Source organism: Oenanthe melanoleuca, chromosome 13 (assembly GCF_029582105.1).
Source record: "Oenanthe melanoleuca isolate GR-GAL-2019-014 chromosome 13, OMel1.0, whole genome shotgun sequence".
In the NCBI taxonomy this organism is placed as follows: domain Eukaryota; kingdom Metazoa; phylum Chordata; class Aves; order Passeriformes; family Muscicapidae; genus Oenanthe; species Oenanthe melanoleuca.
In genome coordinates, this window is record NC_079347.1 from 10,122,856 (window position 1) to 10,135,518 (window position 12,663).

A 12,663-nucleotide genomic window follows, 5' to 3' on the forward strand; every position below is an offset into this window, starting at 1 on the left:
ACACCAGCAGCACTTCTAAAATCTCATTGCAGGAAGGAGCAGAGCAGGATGACACAGGTGGGAGAAGCCTTATCCTATAACTGCTGGGTTTTGTGCTCCATCAGCAGCGTCCCCCCAGAGATGGAGCTGGACCGAGCAGCCCCAGCGGCGCCGGGGATGCTCCGGCAGTGGGGATGCTCCGGCAGCGGGGATGCTCTGGGAGTGGGGATGCTCCGGCAGCCGGGGATGCTCCGGCAGTGGGGATGCTCCGGCAGCCGGGGATGCTCCGGCACCCGGGGATGCTCCGGCAGTGGGGATGCTCCGGCAGCCGGGGATGCTCCGGGAGTGGGGGATGCTCCGGCAGCGGGGGATGCTCCGGCAGTGAGGATGCTCTGGCAGCGGGGGATGCTCCGGTTCGGGGCAGTCACCGCTAGATGGTGGCACGGCACAAGGAGAGCGATGAGGGAACTGCGATCCCAGCCTGGAAAATCCCCTGGTCTGGTGAGATGCGCTCAGGAAGCGCTGGATGGAATAAAACCCGCCCGGCTCAGTCCCCATCAGAGTGAGAATGGAATGGAATGGAATGGAATGGAATGGAATGGAATGGAATGGAATGGAATGGAATGGAATGGAATGGAATGGAATGGAATGGAATGGAATGGAAGGTGCTGCTGTGCTGTGCCCTGGCTGGGGCTGGGGGCTGGAGGAGGAATCCTGCAGGAGAGAAACACACACAGCACCTGCAGTGCAGAAATACAGCCATGATCAATCCTACCACCCAAACCACCGAAAATAAGAATAAGTTTTCTGGGGTTGTTATTTCTTAGGGCATCTAAACACATCCCAGTCCCTCCGGAAGAAAGTTTAGAGGCCAGTAACATTACAGGAGGTTCCACTGATGATTGTAATTTAATTTTAAAAAATATTTTATTAAAGAAACACAACAGCTGTGGAAAGATAAACCTGTTTTAGGTGACCTGGGGACAGGGGAAGGTTTTCAAGTGGTGGCAGTGCTGCCCTCACTGAGACCTGCAACAATTCACAGTGCTCAGCTCCAGCCTCTTTGTGTGGTGTGCCCAGGAGGGACCAATCCACACCAGTGTCCAGGCACTTTGAGACATGTATAATCTAAAATGATGATGATGAAAATCCATCCATGCAAAGATACTATTTAATCAGAGACAGATCAGTAATAACATAAATAGAAGTGTTTATATTATTTTAAATAAACAGCCTGGGCCGGATTCCCAGGGGAGGTTGCCAGAGAGTTGTCACCACGGTTTGAGACTTCAAAGTATTTTAAGAAAAGTCTGCACTGGCACAGAACTCCCTCTCTCTGCTGGCTGTGAGCAACCACTGCCAATGAAGCCACGACCATGACATGGGCTAGAAACTCCCAGTGAATGCTCCTGGGTAATTTTCCAGCTTAATTAACCTCCAATGAAACAAAGTACCTAAATCCCTCTGAGCCTCTGCAAAGGCTCCTGACATGACTCCACCCATGTTCCCAGTTGGATGGAGAGCAAACAAGCCTTGTGCCCTGTGACAATGTGCTACAGCCACCCAGCTTCTGCAGCAACTGGTTCCTCACCTGCAAAAGGCAAGAAATAGCCAGGAACTCCCAGAAAATCTGTGTGCATCAGTGACAGTGTTGGCACACGTAGCCACCACCACTTGCTGTGTGAGCTGCAGTCGAGGCAACAGCTGTGGGGGCACCAATTCCAACCCAACTCCGTCTAGTTAATACAAAAACAGCTCATTAATATTTCATGGTAATATCTTCACTGGTACCGTAGTGGCTGCTTGCTGTAATGCACAGGAGATTAATGGGCTGACAGATGTAATTAGAGAACACAAATCATCTGGAATCTGGCTCAAATCAGGTCAAAACATTTTCCTTTCCGAAACATTTAATGACAAATATGGAAACACAGAATCATGGAATAGAAGGGACCTTAGAGATCATCTTGTTCCACCCTTCTGCTATGGGCAGGGACTCCTTCCACTAAACTAGATTGCTCCAAGCCCTGTCCAACCTGGCCTTGAATATTTCCAGGAACCTACAACCTGTGCCTCAACACACTCACAGTAAAGAATTTCTTAATAATCTAAATCTCTCCTCTTAATTTAAAATGGTTCCCCCTTGTCCCATTCAATATCTGTAAAAAGTCACTCTCCCACATGCAAGAGAGGAGCAGCTCTTCCAGGTTGTTGATGCACCTTCAAGGAGGACCTGCACTGAGGCATGGAGAAGTTCAGTGTTTTGTTAACCCTGTTCCCCAGCCCTGGTAAGAGCCAATAAGCATCAAAAATGCCCAGAGAAGAGTCCCTTGTTACACTTACCCAACTATGGTAAACTGTGTGGATTTCCCCAAAACTGGAAGCATTCCAAAAGAACCCAAAACTAACAAACATAAAGCCAAACCAAAAAATAACTGTCAGCATTTTTATCCCAGACACTCAACCAAGCCCTGCAGAACTAACAACTGGTGTTTTCCTCTGCAGCTCAGACACTGCTGCTGTTGCTGTTTTCTTTTGCCATTAGTCCCATTTGGTGACAGTTTTCATGCACCCAGGAATGCTGATTCACTGCACCCTTGGAGAGTATAAATACAGGAATCTGGGATGATTCATCTAGAACCATTTTCACCAGTTCTTGGGAGAAACCTATGGCATTCTTGCAAGAAGCATTCAAACTTGCACCTTGTTTCTTTGAAATTAAGATTTTTGAGGGTGCAGCTGATGAAAGAGGAACCTAAAGGGCTGTGGTTGAGGTTTAAAAAAAAAAAAAAAAAAAGTATATTGCATTTGTCTCTCCTATCTGGTATGTTCTATTCACTCCATCAGACCTCTGAGAAGGAGGCAGCTCCAGCAGAGAGGAGGGACTTACCAGGGACCATCTTGAAGACTTTTTTAGAAGAGAATGTATCCATGCACATCTGCATACATAGAGTTTGTTTCCAGATCAGTGTTCTTCTTCACAAAATGTTTTTCCCAAGGTTCACTACTGCAGCTGCTTAGCATGGCTGGTGTCTGAGGGTGTTTTTTCCTTTTGATGGTAATCATGCTTCCTGCAAATAAAAAGGAAAAAATGAAGCTCTGAGTTACTACAGCATGATCCCAGCTGTTAGTGAATTTAATGAATGAAGATTGTGGGTCATTTCAGCTAAATTCTGTTTGGCACCAGAAGTACAGAAAAACAGCTTAAGTATACATACCTATTATCTTGAAATGCTAAGCAATGGCTATTTCCAGAAAAAAATAACCTGCTTGGAACCGTATCCTGAAGGGATGCACAAGTCTGTTGAGCTGCTTATTTCTTTTTACTGGAGATAAAGAAAAAACCTGAATCATGAATGTGGGCTTGGGTGACTAAATCAGCTCTTACAGCCAATTCCAGCCTGGATGCTGTAACACAGAATATTTGCATTAAAACTAAAGCAGTGATTTTTAATCCAGGATTTCTGCTTTTCTCTCCATCCCTCCAACAGGTCAGGACAGGCATTGTGGGGAGCAGCAAGGCTCAGAAATGCAGTTGTACTCCATGGCCTGGCACACAGGGATGTTGTGTGGGATGGTTATTCCCCAGGAAAGAGCAGCAGCTGTTGGGGCTGCCTCCAAGGACAGTGTTGGGAAATAAGTATAGAAGGAAGATCCTGCTGCAACATAACAATTCATCTCCCCACACAACATGATGCTGCAAGAGAGGCTATGACAGGGACACCAAGGTTACTCCAGAATTGCAATCAATTTACAGCATGTTTTATAAGCCAGGAAAAAAAGGCAAATTGCTGCTGCCCAGGGAACCACAAGGTCAGTTGCTGCCAGTCTTCCTGGCAAAGCAATTTTCTGTAATGCACTTGTGTGGTCTCAGAGAAACACGAACGGGGATGATGCTGGGAGCAGTGGGAGAGGGGGCTTGGAGGAGCAGAGCCCTGGGAGCTGCTGTGGCAGGGGCAGCTGCTGCTGTGCCTCCACAGCAAAATGTGTAAACAGCTCAGTCCAGGGATGTAGAGCTCAGTCCAGGGATGAACATAGCAGCCCAGGAGAGCAGAGCTCAGCTCAGGGATGTAGAGCCCAGCCCAGGGATGCACAGCGCAATCCAAGGATGTGTGACTTGGCCAGGGGTGTAGAGCTCAGCTCAGGGATGTACAGCTCAAACCAGGGATGTACAGCTTAGCCTAGGGGATGCACAGCTCTATCCGAGGATGTACAGATCGGCTCAGGGATGTACAGCCCAGCCTAGGGATGTGCAGCTCAATGCAGAGATGTACAGATCGGCTCAGGGATGTACAGCCCAGCCTAGGGATGTGCAGCTCAATGCAGAGATGTACAGCTCGGCTCAGGGATGTTCAGCTCTGCCCAGCGATGTACAGCTCAATCCAGGGATGTACAGCCTAGCCTAGGGGATGCACAGCTCAATCCAGGGATGTACAGCCTAGCCTAGGGGATGCACAGCTCTATCCAGGGATGTACAGCTCGGCTCAGGGATATGTGGCTCAATCCAGTGAGGTACAAGCTCTGCCCAGCAATGCTCGACTCAGAGCAGAATGGCAGCAGGGACAGAGGAGAGCAGAGAGCAGCACTAACAGAGCTGCAAACACAGCTTGGCCAAACCAGCACAAATTTGTTCACAAAATCAGGCAGAGAAGGAAGAAAAACAGCCCCAAACCCTAGAGCTTCCCCTTTCAGCAATAAACATGAAGGCACCACGGCTCCTGTTTCGCAGCCCAGCCCGTCCCCTCCCGCACGTCCCCGCAGCCCTCGGTCCCGGCACAGCGCCTGTCCCGGCGGGGCCGCGGCTGCCCCGGCGCCCGGCGGCTGCGGCTCGGGCAGGGCAGCCAGCCAGCCGGGTATATTTAGCAACAGCAACAAAACAGGCAGCGCGATCAGCTGACTGAGGCAGGAGCTGGCGCATGGGTTAGTGTTAGACAGCACATCCATCTCCCGGGCTGGGAGCGGGCAGCAGGAGCGGGCACACCGGCGGCCGGGCAGAGCACAGAGCACCCAGGTAAGGGAGGGGGCTGGCCACGGGCGGTGTCCGGGGGGTCTGGAACAGCCGGTGCTGCAGCCAGTGATGCTCAGGGCGTGGCGGAGGGAGGCTGCAGGGCAGCGGGTCCCGCTCCCGGGGCAGGGGATGCGGAGGTGACCCCGGCCAGGCCGGGTGCCCGGGGAGAAGGGGATCGCGTCCGGCGGGACCTGCTCCATCCCATCATCCCAAGAGTTTTACCGCAAATGGGTAATTTGATTTCCCTGCGGAGGAAGGGCGTGTTGGCAGGACTCAGGTCCTGATCAGCGCTATGGTGATTTAACACCCCACGCCCTTGCCCCGTACCAGCAGCAGCTGCTCCCGCTGCCGGGCCCGGCTCGGACACTGCCGAGCCCAGGCAAGGGCTGGGAGCGAGGAGGGAACAAGCCTTTTCTTTATGGCTTGGAGGCAAGAGAGAAACAGAGCAGGCAGGAAAAAGGATAATAAAAAGGCCCTAAGATTTAAAAGAAGCATCTCCTACTCTCAGGTCAGCAAATCCCAGCTTGGCTGGCTTTACCAGCAGCTCCCGAGAAAAACCAGCGAGGGCCTGCAGCAGCCTGAGGAGGGATGGGCACCCAGAGAGCTCTGCCCTGTGCTCCCTGTGTGATCTGCAGCTTTGCAGGGAGGTTCAAAAAAGCTAGATTTATTTCCAGCAATGGCAAGCAAGGCATTAAAATAGCTAGTAATGCACTTCTGCATTTAATCACACAACAAAGCTATATTGTGTCTGCAGATTAGTCACATACAAATTTCATTGGGGGAAGCAGAAAAAAAAAAAATCCAGGCTATGTAGTCATTTCTGCCAGAAGGGGAGATAAGCAAAGCACAGGGGGGAGTATATGAAGGGAAAAGAAAAAATCAGTACAGTTAGAAAACACTGCAGCACAAAACATACTGAAATATTTGTAATTCAATATATGTAACTGAACAGTTTGTTGGAAATCCATCCTAGAAGGAGTTGAGGATGACTACTGGAATATAAAGGACATGAACTAAATCCCTTTGACTCTATGTAAGCACTCAGGGAGGACCTACCTCTCCATAACTACATTTGTGAACTATGGACAAAAGTGTCTCTGTACATTCTCACCTACAGCTTCTAGAAGAGACCACTGTAATGTTGCTTTACTTAGGTGGTGCTCCCCACAGGGGCAGGGCAGCTCCCTTCCTGTTGGGTTCAGCTCCTGCCTGCTTGGACTTAGGGTAAAGTAAAAGCCCTGTCACAATGAAAAGACATGGAGCATTAAATAAGGAGAGTAGTTTGTGCCTTGCTTTCCCAACAAGGGCAATGAGACAAGCTCATGCCCCTGCTCAAACCTCTCCAGCTGTACCATTGCTGACCTCCTTAATAAACCTCCTATTTACTGCCACATTTAATGGCTTGGCTTCTTTGGTACATTTATGAAACTCTTTATGAAGCCATGGATATAAAAATACTGCCAGGAAACTTTTAAAATGCAGTTTTTGTTAAGTGCCGTGTTTACCACAAGAAAACCTGAGGTGGCTCAGGTAGAAACAAGCCCAGGATTTCTTTACCACAGCAGGATTTCACATGGTGGTCATGCCTGCTCTGTTCTTTGCAGCCATGGCACCCCGGATCAGACTGAGCCTTTCAAAACCTCTCCCAACCATACGGGAAACCCACGAGGAAGCGATGGAGGATCCCAGCAGCAACCCAAAGCAAAGTGCTGCAGGCAGCCCAGACTCATACTCCAGTGATGACTACATCCAATCCATCTGCCACCTTGCCAGACCCACCTTCCCAGCCCTTCTGGAGAGCAGACATAAGGACAGACAGACCCTGAAGAGCCTTGAAGAGGTGTCAGGTTCTCCATCGCTTGTGGGGGCACAGCAGGAAAGGTCAAAATGTAAACTGACCAATTTCATCTCAAATGTGGTGCCACTTGGAAGAGTCCCACCTGGAGAAACGGACTTTTGGTCCAGAGAGGACCCCCTGGAACAAATTTACACCAATGCAGGAAATCTTTGCTCCTCTAAGGCTTCTTCCTATGGTGAAAGTGTCAGTTACTCACAGTGCAACTCTTCTGTCCCAAATGGTGACCTCCATCCCACAAACCTGGAAAAAAAAACCACAGGGAAAACCAGTTTTCCACGAGTGTTCAGTTTTCCAAGGCTTCCCTCCCCAAGGCCAGTTCAGAAAGAAGCAGTATGCTCAGAGCTGAGGTATCTCAGAAGGGATGAGGGAACAGTTTTAGGGAATATCCACAGTCAGAAAGAAAATGGCCCTGTGTTGATTAACACTGAAGAGCCATTGGCACCCTCAGCCAGAGGGAAGGTGGTAGGAAACCCAGACCTGTCCTGCTCTGGCAGGCAGAATTTGTTCAATACAGCAGGTATAGATGAAAAAGAAGGAAGAGAAACTTCTCACTGTGACAAAAATGTCATGGGTGGTGTTCTCACTAAGCAGAGATACTTCGAGTCTTTCCAGGTACCTAAAAAAGCCACTATCCATAATTGGATTTCAGAGCACAGATGCATCTGGAAAGAAGCAAAGATAAAAGCTTGTTTGCTCCCAGCCATTGCTGAAGTGTGAAGAAGTAGTTGCTTAGAATAATTTTATTCACAAGATATAACCACCCTGTGCTCTAGTGGCTCTCCCTGGAGTCCTCTCACAGAAAACATGGCTTGAACATGCATGCGAGTCAGGCAGACTCTTGTGATCCATCATATCCCTCATCTGTGGGCAAAGGGACAATTCAGAGTCTCATCTGCTAAGGAAACAGCAATCAGTTTTCATTTTGGAAAGGCAACAGTTCATAAAGCATCTCCTCCCACCTACTGCCTAGAATTGCCCTGAGCACGAAGAAGAGCTGGAGAGAGCTGAAGAGAACACAAATCCCATCTGTGCTGGAGAAGAAGTGGGAACATTGAAATACTAGTGCTTTCCAGCCAATGCCAAGCAGCCAGATGTTGCTGACACTTGGGTACATTATTCAATAAGGAACCCTTTGCCCAAGGCTCAGACAGTACAAAATGCGCTCTCTCTGACATTTACTGGGAGATCCATCATAGATCCCTGCCTCAGCACCAGGATCCCACTGGAGAGGTCATCCATTACAGCAGTAGCATAAAAAATATTTCTTTTAAATCATAGAAATCTGTTATGAGGATTTGCTGGAAGGCAACGTGGAGAATATTACAACTCCTTGGTTGGGGATTTTTCTGGTGCTTGCCCTGGCACAGCTCTGTTCCCTTTACTCCTGGACTTGTCCCTGGCAGAAGGAGAGCTGGGAGCCCTGGTGGGTATTGCTGTGGCAGTGCTGTGGCTGTTGTGGAGCCAGCTGTAAAGAAACAGGCATCATGTTGGACTCTGCACTGTCACAGCCAGGCTGCACACACAGGCACCCACGGGATTTGCTGCTCAGGTGTGGGAGCCCCACGAGCCCACACAGCTCTGCAGGCTCAGAAGAGCAGCCTTGGCTGAGGGGCAGCCTGGCAATGCTGGGCTGGTGCTCACAGAACCTGACTGTAAAATAATAACCTGTGTTTCCCTTCGTACCTGTGCTTCTGTATTCTCACCTACCTGACCATGCTGACGGTGTTGACTGAGCTTTGCTTCATGCTGTGAGACTGAAACACGGAAAAAACAAATGTGCATGTTCCAACCATCCAGCACACAGCATATACAAACAATTACTGTTGATGGTATTGCTGCATGGGATGTCTGTAGGACGAGAAGCGTTCCCACAAGGCTGGGAGGTCCTGGCAGGGGGTGGTGGGCACATGCCCAGGCCATCCCCCACTGCCACACAGAGACTTCTCCATCAGAGAAGCTGCCTTTGACACTTTATCCTGCAGCCAGGGAAACCTCACCCACCTGTGTCTGGTGCCTGTCCTGCCTGTCTCTGTAGCCAGTCAGGAGATGTAGCTGAGAAAACTGCAAAGCAATACCAGCCTAATTATTACTACTACCAGGAATAAATGTTTTGGCACAGTGGAGAGCAGAGGGACCAGGATGTTTGCTCAACAGCAGCTAAGATGAGAAACAGCATTGGAAAGCTGCAATTATAAAAATGCTCACAAGTGATTTCCAAACCACCCTCAAGCAGATTAAATGAAAAAGCAACTTCTACTCAGTACCAACATGAGTGTAAATATGCTCAAGATCAAAAGGTGAGAGTGTTTGAGCTTCTCATCCTCACATCTCTTACCTCAAATATTTTTTTCTCCTGTTAAAACTCATTAGTGCTATGGAGCTGAGCTGCTTCTCAATTCTGTTTTTGAACTAACCACATAGAAAGAACAAAAGTGAAGGTGGCTCCAGCATTCATTAAAGCTGATGGAGAAAGTTGAACCCAGGAGGTCCCAGCCTGCTCTGCCTCCACCACACCTGTCCCTCCCTTCTCAGGTAAATGCAGGGTTTAAGTGATGCTTGTCCTCATTGCTCTGCTGTCATTTAAACTTCTCTCCATGTGAATATTTATGACTCTAATGCCTAACAAGTCTTGTGCCAACTGCATGTATCACTGGTTTTGACAGAGGAAACAAATAAAATCCTTCCATCCAGTTGTTGTTTCCATTCTGTATTCCACAGGGGATTATTTTTAGTGGTGGGCTGATCCACAGCACATGAGCTCTGACTTGCCATGCAAACACCTTCTCACTCCACTGGGTCACCAAAGGCCTTCACACCTCACCCCTCCAGCAGCTGCTGCCCAGGACTGTGATTCCTTCTCAGCTGCCACTGAGAATCCTGTAAGCCTCCACACTTACAGGACTCTGAGCTGTAATCCTGCAAGTCTCTACACCCTGAACCCACCATCTTTTCAGAGCAGAGAGGCACAGCAGCAGATGAGAGCTCAACCCAGGACACACTGGGAAAAGCCTCCAACTCCTCTCATGTAGGACTGAGAGCAGGTTGTGGGGGCTGGGCTCAGAGCTGGGGACATTCAAAAACACAGTGTTAGTTCCAGGTTTGCTCAGCAGCAGCTGTTATGTGCCCATGGAGCACCAGGAGTTTGGAATTAGGTCCAGCCAGGTTTGGAGAAATGAAGCTTTGGAGTGAACTGGTTCTTTCTGGAGAATAATTTTTCTTCAGTCAAAACTGAGATTCTACTCAAGCAACTGGGTTCTGCAAGAGGAGCCAAAGATGCTGGGATGCAGCAAAGATGGGGGCAAAGAGACATGGGCAAATCAGGCATAGAAGTGGCAAGGCAGGAAAGGGAGGGGGGAAATGTGGGGCTTGTGGTGCCAGTGGGTGAGCAGGGCAGCTCCCAGCAGGAAAGGGATGCTGGGGCCAGGAGCCCCAGGCTGTGGAATTCCAGCTCTGCAGTAGAAGCTGTGACAGGTAAGAAAAGAAAAGCTGGTTTAACACAGGACAGAGGCAGCAGATAGGGAGGGTTGTTTCTATTCAGGTTCACTTAAATCCCGTTTTGAAAAGTCCTCACCTTCTTCACCATCAGCTCTGTTGGAAATGGCTATGTTGGTCCTTGTGAAACCACTGCACAATTAAATATGCACCACTTCCCTGGATAAGGCAGTTCTGCATCACCCACCTGCTGCAGATGCACTTTGGGCTGGTTCAAGGAGGGGATGGAGATTGGGGCAGCCTTGTCACTCCCCTGTCACAGCCTCTGTGCCCCCAGCTGCTGAGGGAGCCTGCAGCCCTACCAGAGTAAAAGAAACTGGATGCTGTGGGTGGGATGATGTGGTCTGTAGTTATACAGCACTTTTCTCCCTGTTCACCCCATGGGTGCACACCTGGGCCATCAGAAAATGCTCCCTCTCTTTCCCTGTCTGCAGAAGAGCCCCTGAGGAATCACTGGTCAGGATAAGCCTGCAGAAGGTGCTGCCTGTTCAGAAGTGCTTCCAGACAAGAAAGAAAACCTTATCTAGGAATTTAGGTCACAGAGACAGATAAAAGCTGTGCTGCTTCCATGGCCAATCTCATGGCAGGCTCTGCATTTGAAGTCACCGGCAGAAAAATCTCATTTATTGAGATCATCAGAACTGCCGAAGGGATTTGGATTAATTTGAATGGGGAATTGGTATCCAAATCCCACTGGCAGCTTTCAGTCTCAGACAAGCAAACTGTGAGCTAACATGGCAATTTTGCTTGCATGATCATGCAGCCTGTTCCTGCTGCAAACAGTAAATGCATTTGGACACAGAAAATCATGACCAGAATTTACAAACCAGAGATGGCAAGGCAGAAAGAAAACTGTCCCACTCTTTCCTCAGATTCTTGTCTTTTAAAGGACAAAGATACCCATCAGCTGAAAGCAAAGGCGAGGAAGGAGCAGCCAGAGAGCCTTCCCCAGCCAGGAGGGGCTTTCTGTGCTCACACAGACAGCCAGCAAGAGAGAGAGATGCTGATAAACAAACTGAAATATCAGTGAAACTGAGATCAGTGCAGCCTGATTACAGACAGGGACAGCCATGGATGGGGCTCCCAGCCTGGGATTGTAATGCAAGGGACAAGAGGGAGCAGATCCAAGGGCTGCACACAAATAGGGATGTGCTGGAGGGGTATGAGCAAGGTTAGGAAATCAGTTTCTGGAGTTAGGATTAAAGCAGCTATTTTTGATTTCAGGAAAAAATCCAACTCTTAAAGCTCCAAGGAGAACTTAAAGCTCCCACCTTTTAAGGAGGTCAGACCTGAGCCCGAGGCAAAACCCAGGATGGCTCAGCTGGAAGCTGAGGTTCTGTGGGTGATGCTTCAGGCTCTCCCCCTGCCCTGAAGTGCCTGCATCTGGGCCTAATTGCTCATTGAGGACATTTCTTAATTAACTTTGAGCCTTCCTAAGTGGCGACTAACTTCATTTATCATGGCGAAAATGAAGTTAAACTGCATTTAGTGACTAAGCAGGAATCCCTTAGCTTTGAATAAAACCTTGACTGAACCATCAGCAACATGATTAATGGCAAAGAGTTTTTGTATTTTCCATTTGCAGCTGTAACTGTGGGCAGGAGAGAGCTCTGAAATGATGGCTGAAAGCTTTAGTGCCTGTGTTTGAAGAGCCAGAAGTTCCAGGCACAGCTCTCTGCCTTGCTCACCAGGGCCCACATGTGCTTTTGTGGCTGGCATCACTTATGTGGGCCACAGTTGACAGCAGGGATGACCCCTGGGGTGCCACATCAGGGGTTTGTGGCCTTTCCCCATGCTCAGAGATCCTCAAGTATAATCTAATTTGCTTGACAGGAGCTAGAGCTGATGCAAAATGTTGTGTAAATAGAGAGATATTGTTCCTGGTAATTGCAGCCTTCCTGGAATTAATGGTCCTGGAGGCAATGCTTCCTAGGACTGTTGCAAAGAGCTGTAGAAAGACTGGGCATTTTTAGAATACCAGCTTGTTTCTACATAAAGTTTGACCAAATGCCATTTAAATCAAAGGGAGCCTTTAAGTGCTTTGGAATGGGCTTGTAATGGGAATCATTTTCTGCTGCATTTAAAGCACAGATTTCTAATAGCAGCTGATGAGGAAAATCAAATTATGAGTTTATTTATTTGCGTGTATTAGCATTGTATCAACTGTTTCTTGTCTTTGCTTTTAAATTAACCTAGCTGAAAGCCCAACAGCCTGCTGTGAGCTTAGCAAAAGCTGTGTGCAACCCACAAGGCTTTATCTGCCTGTGCCTCACACACCTGCAGTGGCTTTGTCCCTCGGGATCAGCAAATCCTGCTCTGCAGAGAG

General features: G+C 48.8%; 1 protein-coding gene and 1 long non-coding RNA gene across 3 annotated transcripts; one reads left to right on the forward strand and one right to left on the reverse strand.

Moving 5' to 3' along the window:
- Nucleotides 1-632: 632 nt before the first annotated feature.
- On the reverse strand, nt 633-3,500 carry LOC130258879 (uncharacterized). 2 transcript variants are annotated; one of them, XR_008841553.1, is made up of 3 exons: nt 3,198-3,500; nt 2,870-3,050; nt 633-693 (listed from the first exon to the last, which is right to left on the reverse strand). It is a non-coding gene; the product is annotated as an uncharacterized LOC130258879 (long non-coding RNA). The 2 variants fall into 2 exon arrangements; XR_008841552.1 differs by having other exon boundaries at nt 635-719.
- Nucleotides 3,501-4,757: 1,257 nt separating this feature from the next.
- LOC130258881 (uncharacterized) lies at nt 4,758-9,535 on the forward strand. Its single transcript, XM_056502616.1, has 2 exons — nt 4,758-4,990; nt 6,592-9,535. Exon 2 carries the CDS (start codon nt 6,594-6,596, stop codon nt 7,560-7,562), a length of 969 nt encoding a protein of 322 aa, XP_056358591.1. The 5' UTR covers nt 4,758-4,990; nt 6,592-6,593; the 3' UTR covers nt 7,563-9,535.
- Nucleotides 9,536-12,663: the final 3,128 nt, after the last annotated feature.